Source organism: Onychomys torridus, chromosome 11, assembly GCF_903995425.1.
Source record: "Onychomys torridus chromosome 11, mOncTor1.1, whole genome shotgun sequence".
Taxonomy (NCBI): Eukaryota; Metazoa; Chordata; class Mammalia; order Rodentia; family Cricetidae; genus Onychomys; species Onychomys torridus.
The window spans coordinates 6,816,765-6,836,826 of NC_050453.1; the positions used below are offsets into that span (position 1 = coordinate 6,816,765).

The 20,062-nt window shown below is 38.8% G+C and overlaps 1 protein-coding gene and 1 non-coding gene across 3 annotated transcripts in view; both read right to left on the minus strand.

Moving 5' to 3' along the window:
* Ush2a (usherin) overlaps nt 1-20,062 on the minus strand; it is a 701,257-nt gene that overhangs the window by 184,117 nt on the left and 497,078 nt on the right. For both annotated transcript variants that reach the window (XR_004946207.1, XM_036202543.1), the window contains exons 44-46: nt 13,217-13,426; nt 11,680-11,882; nt 7,164-7,276 (exon numbers count right to left, since the gene is read on the minus strand). Coding sequence is in view for 1 of the 2 variants with exons in the window: in XM_036202543.1 (XP_036058436.1) it covers nt 7,164-7,276; nt 11,680-11,882; nt 13,217-13,426 (526 nt within the window). In the remaining variant the exon portion in view is untranslated. The remainder of the gene's footprint in view (nt 1-7,163; nt 7,277-11,679; nt 11,883-13,216; nt 13,427-20,062) is intronic.
* On the minus strand, nt 6,424-6,530 carry LOC118593620. Its single transcript, XR_004946283.1, has one exon. It is a non-coding gene; the product is annotated as a U6 spliceosomal RNA (small nuclear RNA).

Sequence of the window (20,062 nt, forward strand, 5' to 3'; positions counted from 1 at the left end):
TGGAGAATTGTGTTGGGATTTTGACAGGAATTGTGCTGAATCTGTAAGATAGCCATTTTGTAGGATGGCCTTTTTCATATCCTCAACCCTACAAAGACATCACATAGTGTAGGAGAAGACTGTGGGTCAGCACAGAGACCACCATTATCAAGTGGTAGAGAAGAGACCATGGAGTACTTGGTTCTAAATGATATCTGTGTCACTCCTCCCCACCTCTCCCCAAGGACTGTTGTGGAAGAGGGGCTGGAAGGATCTAAGAGCCAGAGGCAGTGGATGAGTGCAGAAAGGAGTCAGTGTTCTCCAGACACGACAGGGTGGTCATACACACAAACCACAGTGGCTGTGCCAGCATGCATGAGACCTGCTCAAGCTCAAGACAGATACATTCTCAGCATGAAGAGGGAAGCATGAAGTTCTACCCCTAGCTCAGGAACTATTGGCAAAGAGAGTTGCTAGGAGAAGGAGTCAGTTTTCTTAAAGGGTGTGGCCTCCAGTAGGCCAACCATTTTCCAGTGGATAGAGCTACACCTAGTACATTGGCACGGCACAGCCTGGACACCAGGTTAGGTGGGTAGGAAAGTGAGTGAATCTGGGAGAGTTTGGGGAGGGGGCTGAATAGGATCAAAATACATTGTATGAAATTCTCAAAGAACTAATAAAAACAAGAAAAATTTGATAAAACTGAGAGGCATTTTTAAAAACATCTGCTAAACTACCATGGAAGGAAATGTCAACACATACACTGTAAACAGCATTCTGCTCATACAACTGACAAATTCTTTGAAATGGACCAACTCTTTGCATATTCAAGGTTAAAATAAAAAAGCCGAGTTGAAAAAATTTCAAATTATTAAGAAATTGCATTCCAAGTTGAAGGTTTTTCTCCAATGAAAACTTCAGGCAAATGTGGGTTTCATTGGTCAATTCCACCAACATTTAAGAAATATATAAAATAATGTTTTATAAGATTACTCTACAAAATAAAGAAAGGCTTAGCTGTCAGTGCATTTTGTAGGGACAGAATCAGCACGACAGTCAAGCAAGGTAAAGGCATTGCTATAAGAAAAGGAACAGTCGGAGTTAGTTCTGTCAGGACAGGTGGAAACATCTGTAGATTACAGCAAGCAGCTCCCGGCAACATGTAAAGAAGAGACCACATGGTAAGTAGGTCTTACCCTCTGGTAAGTAGGGCTTACCTAGAGAAAACAGACTGGTTCATGGTTTTTAAATCAAAACGTAAGTAATCATCCAAAATGTAAAATGTAGGAAACTATGTGACACAATATCATACATATTTATAATAAATAACTATCAGAAAAATGAGAAATAAAAGATAATTCTTCAACCTGATAAAAGGTTTTCTCTCTAAACTTCATAGATGTGACAAATAGCCTTACTAATGGCAAAGGGCTGAAAGCATCCTTAAGTTTGTTTTGTAGATCCATGTAGAGTTCAGAAATCTACAACAAAGTGCCCAAGACTCATAATAAACTTAACAAGGTTGTGGAACAGAGTTTTATTATATCAAAATCAATGGTCTTTCTACACACCAATAACAAACAATTAAATTTTAATTTGCTTAAAGGAACATTAATAATTGTACCCTTAAAAGGAAATAATTAGGTACAAATCTAATGAAATACCTTCACTACTGTGTATTGAGCTCTATCTAATGTTGATAAGATAAATGTATCAAGCACATAAGCAATTTATTGTACCTAATACTTGAAAGATTAGATACTATTGAGATACAAATTCTCCAACTGACTCACAGATTCAATGCAGTCCTAATAAAAACCACAGAGATTTTTGTAGATATTAATAAACTGTTTCCAAAAGCTATATGGAAAAGTAGAGTAAAAGAAAAGGCAAAACAAGCTTTAAAAATCTCAGACAGAAGCAGGCTGCATGTTTTTATAGGTCACTATGTATCCGTAACAACCAGTATTCCATGATGCTGGTGATCTGACAGACATATTGATAAATTCAATAGAAGATTCAAAAGTGCCCTATAAAATATGTTTATATTCACTTTTCACAGAATTCTAAAGTATTCAGTAGGAAAAAATAGTCATTGTAATAAATCATGTTGGAACTATAAAATACTTATTAAAAACAACATGAAATAAAAAACAACACTAATTTGTCCCACACATAATTTTTAATTAGCACAGATGTAAATTCAAAATATAATCAGAAAAATGTTCTAGGAAACATTTTATTTCCCACCTTAAGCCAAGATCTCACAGAGCCTAAGGTGGTCTTGAACTCATGTAGCAGACAAGCATCTCCTAAGCATAGGTAAAGGAAAGTTCTTATGTTTAATACCAAATGTACACGTCAAAAAAGAAAGAAAAGGCAAAGCCAACTCCACTGAAATTCAAGTCTTTTGCTCTGTAAAAGACACTTAAGTGAACTGAGAAGATAAGCTACTTGGCCTGGCATGGTGACTCATAACTACAGTCCTGGCACCGGGGAGGCTAACAGGAGGATCAGGAGTTCAAGGTCTTCCTAGGGGTGGTGGTTTGAATAGGAATGGCTTTAGGGAGTGGCATACATGAGAGGAATTAGGAGGTGTGTCCTTGTTGGAGTAGATGTGGTCTTGTTGGAGGAAGTACGTCACTGGAGGTGGGCTTTGGGATTTCAAATGCACAAATCATTCTCAGTCTCCCCCTCGTTCTCTCTTCCTGCTGCCTGCCGATCAGATGGAGAACCCTCAACTGTGTCTCTAGCACCATGTCTGCCTGCATGCTGCCATGCTCCCCACCATGGTGATAGCAGACTAAACCTCTGAAACAGTAAGCCAGCCCAATGAGATGTTTTCTTTTATAAAAATTGCTGTGGTCATGCTGTCTCTTCATAGAACACTGACTAAGACACTGTGCTACACAGCAGGTTTGAAGCTAGACAAGCTGACAAGACTACATGAGACCCTGGTTTCAGAACAGAACAAAATAAAAAACTCCTAAACCCTAAGACAACCATAGAGTGGAGAAAAACATTTGCAAGTTATTAGACATAAGTGATTTCCAAATATGTATGTATATAAATATGTGAAAAATTTTACCAATCTAACAAGAAGACGATGAATCCAATCAAACTAGCAAAAGGTTTGAAGGGATTTCCCTTGATAATTGGCAAATAACACAAGAAAAGATTATCAGTCTCATCAGTCATCAGAGAAATGCAAATCAGAATTATATCACTACATACATGTTAAGATAGCAGTAAATGAGGAGGAAAAAGACCCCATAAATAATAATTTCTAGTGGAATCATGAGACCCCCCAAAAATGCATAATGGTAGTAGAAGATTCTATGGACACACTGTCAGTCCTTCAGTGTCAGCAATGTCTCCTGAGTCCGTTGCCTAGAGGATTCATTCTTCACACCAGTGACTATGGTTCCAAGATCTTTTCTTAACATCTTTCTTTGATTATTTCTTCTTCTCTTTAATGGGATACCAGCTATTCACAATTTTATCTCTCTGGGGCATTCTTAGTTGCTTAGTTTTCCTCATTTCTTTTCTTTATGCATCTATGTCTTACTGCATTTTCAGAGACATCATCTCAAAATCTCTCCTGAAGCTTCAACTCAGTGTTCATACTTCTAACATCTACAAAGTACCTTCATCTCCCATTAATTACTCCTTTTTCTTGTGTCCTGGGTTTGCTTCCTTGATAAAAGGGTCTCCTTTAAATATCATGTTTTCTGCACATACATTGTTTTGGGGTCTATCAAATAATTTTATTTATCTTGGTCCTTTTGTCCACCTTGAAGAGTGATTCACCCACCCGTATAAAGCTAGCTTGCGCTTCATAGATTTCACAGATGGCTGATGAGTACACTTTCCCATTGGAGATCTGAAGTAAAAACTACTATTTATTTCTTTTGGAAGATCCCATATTCTATTTTATGGAAGTATTTTATGTTTTGTGATTCATTGTTTTCTGGATAAAAATTAGCAATTTCTTATAAGGAGGCATTTCTGATTGACTACTCCATTTGGAGAGTATAGCTAGAGAGAGCAGTCAAAGGTTTGTGTTCAGCTTGTTGTCTCACTTCATCATTGCCTTTATCTCTGCTACTTTGTGAAGAGTGTCCATAATTCTTAATATACACTACCAAGTTTCCCTAGAGAATACATGACTAATCTCATGGAAGGTAGACTGGACCACACAGGAGAAGAAACCTGTGGATACATCTGCAGAGGTAAGGGACCTTGGGTACCAATCACTGACTTTTATAGATCTTCAGCTAAATTCATCTTTGACCTTCATTCCATATCCCTATTTCTCCATGGTCTCATGCCTCTCTATTCTTAGATTCTCTGCAGAAAAATTAGTTTGTTTCATATCACCCTTTCTGTCTTCCAACCAATACAACTTTACCAACCATTAGAATTATTCTTTTCCAGATAAATTCTGCTTCCAAAATTGTCTTCAAATCTGGCTTGTGCTGGTGTCTCCTCTCTCACTTTCTTCGTTAGTGTGGTGCACTGCTCATCTGAATGGTCCTCTATTAACCTCTTACATTTGGGAAGATGCAGTCTTTACCTCCAACCATTTCCCCATCTGGTATCATCCATAGTAATCTTCATAAAAGAAAACTATGATGGAGATCCAGACACATTCCTTCAGTTTCTCATAAAGCTTAGAGACTACTTTTTTATGAATGTAAATATATAATCCAAAGCATAATTCTTTAGTCATTCAGCAGAGTTTGATTTATAAAGAGATGTGATATCTGTAATCTAAGAAATAAAGCTTGCCTGAAGATCAGAGGACAGAGCAAGTCACAGAGTTAAACATAGAGGTCAGGCAGTGGTGGCACACACCTTTAATCCTAGCACTTGGGAGGCAGAGATCCATCTGGATCTCTGTGAGTTCAAGGCTGCACTGGGCTACATGAGATTGATTCAGTCTAGAGCCAGGCAGTGGTGGCACACACCTTTAATCCCAACACTTGAAATCTCATGCTTTTGTTACCAGTATTTGGGAAGCACACATGCCTTGAATCCCAGCACTAGGAAGGTTGAGACAGGAAGTGAAATGGCTGGGTAGAGAAAGGCATGTACGGTGTGATGAGACAGACTTGGAGGCATTCAGTCAGAGGATTCGTGGAGTTGGTGAGAAAAAAAGTGGCTGTGGCTTTCAGCATTACCCCAGTGTCTGGCTCCTGGTTTTTATTATCAGACCATTTAGGATTTGTGCTACAAGAAGACAAGGACAGAACAAAACCCATCCCCTGAACTATAGTTATTTTCTGACTTAAAGAATGGACTCAGTGTTCTATCCCCCAAGATTCTTTCCATCCCTTATAATCCTGGCCAGATGAGGGAATTTTTCCTATTTATATTTGTCTTGCACATTTTCAATATTGACAGTATTTTCATATAGTTAATAAATATTTAGTTTCTCACCACCACTATAGGATGGAATGTTGCAAATTTATGTTCTCTTTGGAATTTATTTTTGGTTCCTATTTTATTATAACCACAAATATGTTTGATTAAAAAGATAAATAAAGTCTTTAGTGCCCAAATAACTTTCCCATTCCTCCTTTCCATAGTAAGCACCTATTCCTGGAATACATGACAAAAATTCTACTGAAATGATTGTGCTAATTAGAACATCCAAAATTGGACAGGAATGTATTGTTTCTTTGGAAACACATTAAAAGAGATACAATTTTTGACATGAGTAGCTAATGTCTAGTTACTTTCACTTGCTAATTGTTATAATTATTATTTGATAAAGTCAATTGTCTTGTTAGAGTTTCTATTGCTGTGAAGAGACACAATGACCACAGCAACTCTTATAAAGGAAAACATTTAATTGGGCTGGCTTACAGTTTCAGAAGTTTAGTTCATTATCATCATGGCAGGAAGGTAGGAAGAATGCACACAGACATGTTGCTGGAGAGGTAACTAAGAGTTCTAAATCTTGATCCGCAAGCAACAGAGAGTGAATTGTATCCACACGGTGTAGCTGGAGCATATGAGACATCAAAGACCGCCCCCACAATGACACACTTCCTCCAATAAGGCCATCCCTACTACAACAAGGCCACACATCCTAATAGTGTCACTCCCTATAGGCCATGCATTCAAACACATGAGTCTATGGGGCCATACCTATTTAAACCACCACATCAATATATCTATTTTTGTTCTGATAGCAAAACAAAACAAAACAAAAAAACCATAGAAATATCATTCTTCTGGCTGAACCTATCAGAATGGATGGAGTCAGTCTGTATGTGTTTGTGCACATGTATTTAGGTGAAACTTGATTCATCTTGTTAGGATCAAAGTTTGACAAAGGACAGCTCACATTTCCTTCTTTAGTCTCATTTGGTATAGAGGAATCATCAATACAACCTCACTTCTATACTGAGAAATGACATTAAGTCTTTTTCCTGTTAACACTGGATTATTATTACTGTTTTTGAGTGTTATCCCTGTGCAGAGGCCATGCTAATAGTCTCTGTAGCATTAAAATTTTAATATATGTGCTGCCAAACAAGCACTTATTCTACTTTTTGTTTATTTGTTGAGAAAGGGTCTTATTCTGTAGCCCTTACTCTCCTAAACCTTGCTTTGCAGACCAGGCTGGCCTTGAATTCATAAAGCAATATCTTCAGCCCCAAATCTGAATTATTAAAGGACTCACTTTAAACCTCTGGTAATTTCTCAGCAAGGAAAGAGTAAAGAAAGGGATCCTATTAAGAATCTGATAAAATTGTTAGCAGCTATCTAAATACTATTTTCTCTATTTGAGACATATTTTTAGCTTTAGGGCAATCTGAGATAGATAAATCAAATATTTTCAAAGAGATTCAGCTATAAAGTAGTCATTATAATTAAAATTAGAATTTTGCTTCACAAAAGAATTCATTAAAGGACACATTTAAATAAAGAGGCTCTCTATATCCAAGTATCTGTTAATAAATGACTAGGCATGAGATATGGAATCAGGAAAACAGGTTTCAATGTTTTTGGTATGCAGTATAGATTACCTGAGAAATGTAAGAAATTTGATATGCACCCATACTTACAGAAATTTTTAAGTGAGATTTTCATGGCTAAACTGATTTCTTTGATATTTGCTTCCATTTCTTATGATCAAAGTTGTTTAGATTGACTGATAAGAAGCTAGGTACCTTGAAGTAATATCACGGATTATAGGTATTGAAATGTCACTTGGAGTATCTTCCGCAGTGCTGACTTGGGTTCCATTGCTTTTCATGCAGGCATCTTTTGTACAGACTTCCACCTGCAAAGATTAGTTTGGAAAGGAATAAATATAATCATCTTCAAAACAGACCGACAACAGTCTGAATCCACCTTCCCCCTCTTCATATGAATCTCTTCAAGTCCGCTATAGCCTCATGGGGCTTAGTGAATATTCTCCTTTTTGATGTGAATTGAATCCAGTGGGATGAACTCAGAACAGAATACAGAATTGGGCTCAGGACAATTGATTTAGTGATTATCATGGTGATGTTTGGTCTCTGGTTCTGAACATTCACAAAGAAAAGGGCTTATTAATCTATTCAGAACAGTCAAAGAATGGGAGACGCTCAGGTGGTGATTCACAGGACTAATAGGTTATCCTTGCACAGTGCTCTCCAGATCTATAACCACGTGATATAATGATGATATCTCCTGGTAGTCTTGACACTTTGCAACAAATTGCCTAAATGCTAATGTCTAATGGGAGAAAAATGAAGCCCAGGGAAACCTCCCAATAGGTCTGAGCTATTTTATATCCATTTGTTCCAGCTGCAATAGCATTGTCCCCTTAATCACAGCAGAAATCATCACTCACCCCTTTAATTCTGCCACCTAGTTAGAATAAGAACTAAGAGGGTGGAAGATCTTAGGATTGGAAATTGGGCCCATCAAACATCAGTAACCCAAAAGGAGTATATCCAGTGGCTGGGAGGAAAACAGGTGGATACACAGGAGGTATCTGGGGGAACAGCCACAGCACATAGCATTTAAAGGGTAAACTCAACTCTATTTCCTTTTATTTAAAAAAAAATATGTGTATGTCTCAACATATGTATGTGTTTCATGTGTTTGCAGGTACCCATGGAGGCCAGAAGGTGGTGCCAGTCCCTTGGAACTAGAGCTAGGTGTGGTTGTGAGCCACCTGATGTGAGAGCTGGGAATGGAATCTGGGTCCTCTGCAAGCCCTCTTAACCACTGAGCCATCTCTCCAGCCCCTGAACTATACTTTTTCTTGTGTTAATTGACATTCAACGTCTTATACACAGAGGTAAAAGAATGCTATGTACTGATGATTCTTAAATTCTGATGTTGCAGTTTTTAGCAAATCAGTCCTCAAATTTTTTACATCAGAGCTTGGAGGAAGATAGATGAGATTCACACTCTACTTCAGAGACATCATTTAGTTCCCAGTACTGTTGCATCAAAACACTGAGCACATGTTTACTGTAGTGCATTAGCTGTATTATCAATAGTTGTAATATTGCCCTTTGTGGTAACATTTTCTAGATTTAAACACTATTAGGACCCTCCATTATGATTAAGTACAAACAAAAAATAACTTTAAGGTAGATTATCTTAAAATACAATGTGATAAAATTAATGACATAAATTTTATGAATATTGGAATGTATCACACTTTGGTACAGAGTGAAATTAACTCGAGTATCTCAACCAAATTTATTATTGTCTTTTGCATACACAATATATTTCTGATGGACTCTTGACCAAATAATTTTTTAATGTACAGTAATAGTTCTAGATGTACAGTAATAGTTCAAGTTTGTAGGGTGAGATACACACTTCAATACATGTTTACATGTTATGTGTTTACAGCATGCAATGAACAATCAGTGTAGAGGATGGTGCTGTCTCCTTACTTCTTCATGGCTGGAGCTTGAGTTCTTCCCCTCTAGCTATTGATAAAGTAGAATATTGTGGAATTAGCCCCCCCCCCCCCCTTAACAACATCAGAACTTATTGCTCCTGAGTTTTGGTACCTGTTACCCAGGCTTTCTCTATTCCCAACTGTTATCATTTCTGATCTCTAGTAAAGACCATTCTGCATTCAGATCCAATGCTCTTTAGCTTGCACATATGAGGAGTTCTCAGACCTACATTTTAGTAAGTCTGTAAATCAGGGGGCAGAGCAATTGGGAGACCCGAAAGATGGTCAGATGTCTGATATTTGTGTTTCTCCAAAACACTTGCTGTTGACTTTGGGAAAGCATTACACTGTTTTCTCATTCTTATTAATAGAACATTGCCAGTCTTCACCCTGAGTATATCTCTAGTTCCATATGCTCTGTAGCATGTGCATGAAGTGTAAATATTAAGGTTTACCATAGTTACTGGAAAAGACCTTAAAAGTCAAGTTTAAAATTCAAGTTATGATTCCCTTTGAAAGGGTGATGTAAAAAGATTTATTCAATGGGATACCTTTGATCAGCTTTAAAATTAATTGCTATTTTATGGAAGAAGTTTTGTTCATAATATTGGTCATACTTGTCCAATACTGACTTAAATGATGTTTGACTTCCTAAAAAAGGCACTAAAATTTAACATTCAAATTTCCAGCCATGCATAAATATGCCATGTGTAATAATCCTGATCTACAAAACAAAATTCCACAGTGTAGATAGTAAGGAAAAAATTCAAATTTTGGGTTCAATTTTGACCTTCTGTCTTTGTTTCAATGACACAAGTCTGATTAAAATATGCTTTCTCCTGGCCACAACTGACCCAAACCATCAATGTGAGTAAGGGCTTCCATATTACTTAAGGGGCATGTGATTTGATATGACAGGCCTTGTTCTATAGGCCAAGGCTGAGCAGCACATGTACATACAATCTCAGGGTTTTCACCACCAGCCTGCACTTTGCACACTCAGTTTTGTATCTAAGTATATATATATATATATATATATATATATATATATATATATATAGTGTGTGTGTGTGTGTGTGTGTGTGTGTGTGTGTGTGTGTGTGTGTGTAAGTGTGTTTGTATGTGAAGGCCAGAAGAGGGTATCAAGATCTCTTGGAGTTGTAGTTAAAGACATTCTCAAGACACGTGGATTATGATGTGGGTGCTAGGTTCCAACAGTGGTCCTCACAGTAGCACAGTAAGCATTTTCAACCACTGAACCATCTTTCCAGCTCCAGACTTTCAGACTTTATAAGGCAAATGATCATGCTTCATTCTCAGAGCTCAGTCTTATTGTCTCTCAGGGACCCAAAGAAGACCTCATAGCAAAGCCTCCATCTCCATCTGGTGCTCTTTATTCACAAGGCTGTAATTAGAATGATTTAAGGCATGGCTTTATGAATTGACCCATATGTTGTCTACTTGTATGTGTGGACTCTTCCTGAGGTGTGTGAATGCAAACGTCAGTCCACCTGTCCGTGCTGATGTAACTCATATAGGTTGTTGGCAATGAAGACACAATCCATGAAGCTTTCTTTCTGTCTCTATTGTATCCTTTCCTTCTGTTCTAATTTTGCTTATGGAGCCAAGCCCATGCGTCACAGTAGGGATGGCTAGAGTACTGTAGCCAAATAAATGTGCTTCACTGTTAGATATGGAAAAACAACATGTAACATGGGCAGACATAGCACTCCTGGTAAAATGCTTCTGGGGTCAAATAAAATTCCTGCATTTAATGCCTTTTGGAAATTATTCATGATATGCTCATGAATTTTGAAAGTTGCATAGATTATTTAAACATTTACTAAATTTCAGCCTCTCTATAAATGCTGAGCTTCTGGGATCTTTTCTTCACCCATTTGCTCTCTTAGCCTTCTTATCCCATGTATCTGACATTCATACAAGATTTTCAGTTCCTCCAGGACAACACTGTATCTTACATACTTCTGGGCTCTGGTATTTCTTCTATTTTAGAGTCAGTAGACCTCGAAGAGGTCCACAGGCTTGGCTTCAGGTAGACAATGTACTTTTTGAGTTCTGCGATAAATTTGCCATATAGTATATACATATTCGTCAAGGAAATGAGGCGTGGACTTAGAAGAGTCTCCTAGACTCCCAAGGACAAAATGTTTAAGTGCAGCCATGTCACATAGGTGAGGCTATGGAATGTTTGTTGTATCATGAAAAGATTTATTCCTTCCATCTTTGGGTAAAACCTTTGGTATATTTTTTTATTTGCCTCATTTTATGTTTTCCTGTTGCATTCAAAATCGGGAATGCTAGTGGAGGAGAGAATATTTGCCTTTACAGAGGGAGAATTGACACCCGGTGAGCTATGCTACTTCCCTGAGTAAGTGGCCAAAAACGAACAGAGAGAAAATCTCTACATCTACAAGTTAATTCTGATCTTGATACTAGCAAAAGACCGAGAAAAAGTCCAACTGGAAAGACTGTGTTTTGGTGATAGTTTGATTAACTTCCTTTCACCATTGGGCATTTTATCATCTCTCCCTTCAGCATCAAAGTCCATCTTAACCAAGAACTGTTTTCCAAGGGTTAAGACTGCAGATCCCTCACAGCAAACAGCTTTTACTCTGGTCCATTTCCCCTTCCCACCAAACAAACAAGAATCTGTAACCAGCACAGAGAGCTGCCACATAGATATATAGCTCTACATGTTTGATTTAACATATCCATGAGCTTAACCATCCAAAAAAGAAACCAAACAATGTTCTGACCTGAATGTTGTAGACAGTGAAGGGAGACAGGCCTTTCAGAATAAACGACCCCGGCACATCCACTCCAGTCTGGCAGAGCTTGTTATTTACATAGACAGAAGATTTGGTGACAATGCCATTTGGGTTGGAAGGAGATGTCCAGATGACATGTACAGCTGTACTGTTGATGATGACAACCTCTGGAGGAAGCATGCCCTGAGGCTCTAGAATTAAAGAAGAAACTGAATAAGCCCCAGCTGTCTCCACCAAAGCACTTGTTAAACCAAATGCAGATTGGTACAGAGGCTCAGCAAAGGGCTCCTTGCTTATCTACTTTCCCGTGATGAAGTTAGCACAGTCTGAAGTCCTCTGCAAATTGGCTTATTACACTCTCAGTTAGAAACCATGAGAATTGGTGGCAAAATGCTTCATCTCACCATCGTAGTGCTAATCTTCAATGCTATGTGACCAGTGGGATATAAATGATAAATTACTCACCCGTCTGCACCCCTAAACATGTATCTATTATCTGTCATTTTTCAACCTTTCACTTTATATCTCCTTGGGGGTGGGTGGGGGGAATTTGCTCCTTAAGCCAAATAAAATAAAATAAAATTCAAATACACTGAGGCTACTGGGATGTGAAAAATCATTTGCTGTTACTAGCTTGTAACTCAAGCAATATGAAGCAATAATGCAATATTGTCATTATGTAAATGATTTTGAGTGTTGATTACCATAGGTAATGATGAAATCTAACATTAGAAAAAAAATCTTGCTTAGCATTAAATTACACAATTATTCAAGCATGTCAGAAATAACTATGCAAAGGCCTATTTTTATCATAAAAACTCATCTTAACTAGTTGAAAAATCGTCCTTGTGATTCATCCTATTTTATAAACAAAAGGTGCCGACCTTTGGCATCACAGAAGAAATGGGTTCCATCCTTAAAGAGTTCTGTTAATGGCCTGGAACACTTGCTTGGGAGGTAACGATATTATAATGTTTATAATGAGACCATATAAAGCCAGAAAGATTAGAAAGACCATTCCAGACTCATTTCCGACTCAGAAGTTGATTCTCTGGCTTCCTCTCCCTCGCTAACTGGCTTAGAAACCGAGACATAGGCAATTCTTCTCTGAGGCTGAACTTCCACCCAGTGTTTTGTTTTGTTTTTTGTTTTTGTTTGTTTTTTTTTTTTTGGTGACTTGGGAAGGGCTCTTCCTGAGCTAGGGTGTCATTTTGAAAAGCACAATGCTATTGAGGGCTAATCTTAGAAAAAAATGTTTCTGAATGTCACCTTTTATTGACATGAACTGGCTCCCAACTAAGCCTGCCCTGAGAAGAACACATGGAAACTGGTCTGATGGGCAGGTATTACGTTCCACGCTACTATTCCCAGGGGACTGGTTTATTCATCTGTCACTTGATGGCAACAAGCACAGAAACATTTTGGTTTCTTCCCCCTTCCTTTCAGTATTGGGAATCTTATAAAGGAGGATCGATCAATACCATTGGCATCTCTGACGCCAAGACCCTTTCGGATCTTTACTCACCCTCATCACATGTGGTCACACGCACAACTGTGCTGTTGATTCCATGGACTCCATTGAAGACAGAGAGGATAATCTGATACTCAGTGTTTGGAGCTAAGGCACCAAGGACATGAGAATCTACATCTGGGAAAATTTTCAGGGATTTGTTCAAGGCCCCAGAATTCCAAAACAGTGTGTAATATTCCACATCACCTTGTAGATCTTGAAGAGCTGTTAACAGAAAACACAAAACATTGTAAACATGGCAGGTGGAAAACATAGAATAAATATATTAAATATTTCTAGAATGAAAGAGAAGCAAGCTAATAGAGATTCAGCTTTATAAAAGGCTCTGGAATTAGATTCTCTTTTATTTTTAAACCAATTTTATTTTTCGCTTCACTCTATAATCAACTTAGAAGTCATTTTGAGGAATATATGCTTTTGAATATCCTTTTAATATATATGTATATATGCTATTTAAAATTATTCAAATAACTTTTGAAGTATCAATATAACTATTTACAAAAGTATGTACAATGTAAAGTAACACAGCATGGAGGACTTCCATGACTTTTGTCAAGGATCCCTTTACATTAACATCTTGGGGTTCATGCATAAACAGCACGTTTTAATTTTGATTATTTTTCCTAACTGTGATACTACTTTCCTTTATCTCTAGCAATATTTTAAAAAGATGGGTATGCCTTTGTGGTTGGGAGGCTTGATGCCAGAAGACTTGGTAATTAATTTGGCAAACCCTGGAGATTGAAGTGATTTTTTCCTCTGATGTCACCAAATGTACTCATATTTCCTCAGTTATGAAGTCAGTCAAATCCAGTGAAGCCAGGTGGACTGTTTGGGAGAAAGCTCCTTTCCTCACTAGAAATAGTTTTACTGGCTTACAGGGATATCCCTCACTAATCTGCTGCCCTTACACAGCATGGAAGGCATGGTAGAGGTCAAGTTTGTGCTGCTTGGTACCCCAACTAATTTAAATTTATCTTAAAAGTTAAACCTTTATGACATTAAGGAAGTGCTTCCAGACTCTTATGTGACAGACTTCCTGAGGAGACACAGCACACACAATCTACCCATCCGGAAAGGGAAGCCACGGAGACCAAACACCCAGGTACCAACTGTACCAAAGCCTGTTTTGGTGAACCAGTGCTCTCTTTCTTTGGGTCACTAACAGGAGTATGGGTGAGGGGTCACTGGTAAGGAGCAGGCATAACTCAAAAGCAGCTGTATTACTGGGTGGATGGGTGGATCCCAAAGCTGGCAACCCTGGGACTGTCCTCACACCTGCACCATCTAAATGTGTCTTTCTGTCCCCAGTTTGGCTGGTCAGCATCCCCACACCCAGCAACTGTTTCCTCCTGCATTGTTGGGAGGGGCCCTCCAGAGCCCTCCAACCACCCAGAGTATGTGACCTCCTATTTACCCCTGTGGCTGGTGGGTTCCCTATTATTCCTAGAGGAAATGTTTCAGTTTGGAGGGGATGTCTCAATTAAGTGGAATATGCCATGTAAGACAAGGGTAAATAGATTTTACTTATGTTATAGATATTCCTCAGAAGCACACAGAGATTCACAGATTACATGTATTAGAACTAGCATTACATATTCAAGGAGAGCATGGATATTATGTCAAGGTCTGAAAAAAATACCAAACACTTGACTATTGACTAGCCCATTCCTAGCCCAGTTCCATTTGCCTACCCACTTAACATAGAATAGCTATTCACTGCCCCAGGGATGAGAGAAAGGGTGGTGGGTTAGGCCTGCTGCAGAAGCCTCTGCGAACGTTACCCTGGTCTTATGACTAGAAACAGGTGGTGTAACTGGACGGCAAGAGCCACCTTTCTGCCTTGTCCTGCCTTTGGCCAAGTGTGCAGCTATTATAGTGTAGAGTCCCAGCACAGACTATCAACAGGGACACTTTGTGTTGCTACTAGTCACTACCACACCAGATACTCTGTGATGCACTGCTCAAGCCACAGCTGCTTCTTCCTACTCAACTGAACCAGTTGAGAGACAGAAGAGCTGTTCTTCATTCAAAACACAGAACAAATGAGAGACTGCTGACCTTACTTCCTCTCTGAGAGAGGGAAAGCTTTAACTGAATTAGTCAGAAAGAGAAAGCTAGTAAATTTCCACCTTTTCTGTCTATTGAATAAACCTGGCTTGAATGTAATTTTCCTTTTTGTAAAGAGGCAATTATGCTATGTGGATTCTTCATTACATAAGACAAGAGAAATGTTTTCTAGAAGACTCTGTATACTACCATTTTCAGGGGAAGAAGGTGGAGGTTTTAGAAAACATTTGAATAATATTCTTCAAAAAATAACACAAAAGGACATGCCTTTATGAAAAGAAGCTATGGGCATACAAAAGCACGTGCCTGGAATTGTCAATAGGCTTGATCTGGAATGGCTGAGAGATCTGCCTTGGAGAAGAAAGGGAAGACACACAAAGCCTGGGCAGAACTAAAACCTGCATCAACTGAAGAAAACAGGCAGAATATACAGACACACAACACCAGAGACTGAATGAAAATTACTTTCCAGAGTGGTAGCAAGACGCTTGCCACAACAGCGATCTGCTTGCAAGACACACTGGCACGGAGTGGTACATGTGGTACAGGGGTAACCACCCACGTTTTCATCCACTTAAGGCTGAACTCTGTGAGATGAACCCCTACCTGACACTTCTAAAGTGACCAATGACATGAGACCAGAAAAGTCAGAGGCCCAGGGGAAAACTTACTACTGTTATTCTGTACATAGTGCTATGTACAGAATAAGGAACATAGCAATAAAATGACTCCTAATGACATCCTGCTAGACTCATAGATGAGTGCCTTGGTCAATCCTTACAGACAAGCTTCTTCTTACAGTAGATGGTACTTATCAGAGACTCACAGCTGGACATGTGCAGAGAATGAGAGATTTTGAAGCCCCGAGCTTTAATTGGGATGTCTTTATCAAACCTCTACCCTCAAGGCTCAGGGAACACTGTGGAAGAGGAGGCAGAAGGATTCTAAGAGCCAGAGGTGGCAGAAGACTCCAAGGAAACTGTCTTTCAGAGACACATATAAACTCACAGAGACTGACAGCCCACATCAGGTCGGCCCATGTTCAAACCAGACAAAATTCTAGCACAGAAAAGCAGAAATGGACATAAATTCCAACCCCTAACCAAGAAACCACTTGCAATGGATACCTGCTGGCAAAGGAAAAATCAGTTTTTGCCAGTGCAGTGTCCCTGGGTACATCAACCACACTACAGGGCAGACCCAATGCCCAGGAGAAGTTGGCCAACTCAAAACAAACTCCAGATTTTGTGTGTGTGTGTGTTCTTTTGTTCTATTTTGGTCTTTTGTATCTTACTGTTTTGTAGACTTGTGTGTGTGTATGTGTGTGTGTGTGTGTGTGTGTGTGTGTGTGTGTGTGGTGTTGTTTGTTTTGAAATTTGTGTCTTGTTTTATGTTTTTATGATTAGAGAGAAAGAACATGAAGTTGGGTGGTGGGGGGTGGGGAGGATCTGTGAGGAATTACAGAGGACAAAGAGTATGATCAAAACCTATTTTATTAAAACATTTAAATAATTTAAAAAAACAGAGAGACCAATTTAAAGGGAGAACTCATTTCTTTTGATTCATTGTCAGAGGATTTAGGCCAGAGATACTGGACCTTACTCCTAGAGGCCTGAGTAGAGGCCGAACATCATGTGTGAGAGTGTGTAACCAAGAAGGCTATATCCTCCTGAAGGACAGAGAGCAGAGAGCTGAAGGGTACAGACCAGTCAGCCTCCATACATTCCCAGTACCAAACTCCTTCAGTGAGGCCCGACTACTAAATTCTCTACCATCTCTCAGAATAGCTCTGCCAGCTGTGGACAAAGAGGACAAAAACAAAGTCTGTGGTAATGTTTTACATTCAAACCATAACAAAGATAAGAATGGGTAGAAAGCAATACCTGGACTTAATTATACTTATTATAGTATGTTATAGATATTGAGGACCTAGAACAGAAAAATTTACCTTGAAAAGCAATTGCAGCACATAATCATGGATATATTAGTTGTCTTATCCACAATGAAGAGATTTTTGTAAACAGAATATAATCTGTCTTACTTCTCTATTGCTATGACAAAATGCCAAGATCAATGCAACTTATAAAAAGAAAGCATTTAATTTGGAGTTCTCATTTCTAGAAGGTTAGAGTCCATGACTATCATGATGGGGAGCATGGCAGCAGGTAAGTAAGCATGGTTCTGGAGCAGTAGCTGAGAGCTCTCATTTTTATCCACAGGATGGAGAGCAAGAGAGCAAATCTTGGCCTGGAGTGAGCTTTTGAAACCTCAAGTCCATCCTCAGTGCCACACTTCCAACAAAACCATCCCTACTAATCCTTCCCAAACAGTTCCACCAGCTGGAGACCAGGTATTCAAACATAGGAGCCTGTGGCCTCATTCACAACCCCACACTGTCTTACCCAAATGCTGACACTATATCCAAATGTAGAGCTGGCACAGTTTACTATGACTAAAGTACACTAAATGTTAAAGGTTATCCACAGTAGGATACGCTTGTTACTTTCCCTGTTGCTCACATAGAACACTCAATGGAAAGGACCTCAGAGGATTTATTTTGACTTGGGTCTGAGGCTACAGTCCCTCACGGTGGAGAAGGCAGGAATGGGCAATGGAGGGTCTTCATTTTCTGGTGCTTCAGGAAGCAGGCAATGGGACAGGGATGAAGACTGAGCTGTAACCTTCAAAGCAAGCTCTCTATGACCTTCCTCTGCCAAATAAGCATCATGACCCAAAAGTTTCACAACTTTCAAAATGGCCCCACTAGTTGGGAGCCTAGTGTTCAAACTTATGAGCCAGTAGGGACATCCACACCCGAAGCATGGTGGTGGGGGAATCAGAAAAGCTTTAGAAGGCTCAGCTAAAGTATGTTTCAGGAGAATAAAATAGTATCAGCATGTTTTGAGGGAAAACATTTGATCCAAGAATGTTGTCTGCATCTATATGATCATTTGTGTACAAAAAGGGCAAAGATAGTCCTGTGCTGAGAAAAATTAAAAGGATGTGCAAACATGAAAGGAAGATTATCTCATACAGGCAAAAATTAACGTACAGTTACATTAACAAAACCCTTTGATGATGATCTGAGATGCCTTAGAGGGAAAAGCACTAGCTACACAAAGGTGACCCCCTAAGTTCAATCCTTGGAGCCCTGGTGGAATGAGAAAATCAACTTCCTTGAGGTGTTTCTCCTTGACCCCAATGGAGGACTCTGGCATTTATACACACACACACACACACACACACACACACACACACACAAACACAAACAAACAAAAAGCAATCATAACCATAATAGTAAAATAAGCAAATGATGTCCACAATGCAATCATCATCCAGAGGACAGAGAGGAGAATTGAAACTCAGAATTTAGAATGGGGGAAATACAAAGATTGGTGCTGAGTACAGAAAATAGTTCTGTAAGTGTTCTGTAACAATGAAACAATTTATATACCAAACATTGGGAATTACAATAAGAAAAGGAAGGAAAGAACACATTAATTTTTTTATTATATGCAAAATGGAATGACATGGAAAATGGTAAAAGGTATCACTAACTATGAACACACACTAAATTAAAATAAAGATAAATGTTTAAAATGAATGTAGAAATCATTGTCTTTAGGTGAATTCTTTTGATGGGTAAAAGGTGACAATTTTTTTTCTTTTCCCCAATGCTTTAGGCATGGAGGAGAATGGAGAAAGAAAATACAATCTGTGTGTGGAAGCTTATGTTGTCTATCCATCTACCCCCTGCAAAAGTCTGAAAACACAGAGACATATCTTTATCTCACTTTACAAACACATGTGATGGAAGCAGGCAAATTGTCAAATAGCTTCTCAAATGGTTCTGAGTCATCCCTTCCTAGAGTTAACTTCTGTGTTCACCAAGTCTTATCTGAAAAACTTCCAAGGTATGAATGGGAGTAACAGAAGGTTTTATTGCCTATGTTCCAATGAAAATGCAAATGTCAAATGACCTCTCTTTGCCAATTTGTGATTGGTAAAAATTTACCAGAAACATTTGCTGTTAAAATGATATGCATTTGTACCAATCACAGTAGAGGGAAAAAAAGTCTTTCATTATAATCTTTTCTGTGTGTGATATGTGTGCATGTGCAGGTTTATGTGTGTGAGTACACACATACTATGGTGTACACATGGAGGTCAGAGGGCATGCCCGGGGGTGAGGGGGTCAGTGGGCAGCCTCAGGTGTTGATACCCACCTTCTCCTCCTACCCATGTCTCATCATGCAATAGGTGTGCTGGGGCTTCCAACTGAGGCAGCTCCCAGCCCAGAGTGAATTAAGTGTGTGTGTGTGTGTGTGTGTGTGTGTGTGTGTGTGTGTGTGTGCCTGTATACACACATACATATTTTATGATATTTTGAACAATGATGTTTACTAAGCCAAGTTGTAAAAATGTATTCCTAAGATTTCCAACTCCAAGATGTGCTAAACAACTGCTTTGTACTGTTGAGCTTAGTAAGTTATGCACCAATTTTCTTCCATCAAGCAAGAAAAAAACATTAAAATTAAAGTTGCAAAAATAAGCAGCTCTTTTGCAGAGGAGTGACTAGTTAATTGACTTAAGATAGCAGGTTGAGCAGAGGAGGGGCAGGATCCTGCAGAGGGCTTTCACAGACGACCCTTCTCAGAGTTAACCTTTGTACTCATGAAGACTTATCTGAAAAATTTCCAAGGTATGAATGGAAACCACAGCAGATTGCTTTACCTACATCCCAAAGGTCAGAGGTTCTGATTACTGAGG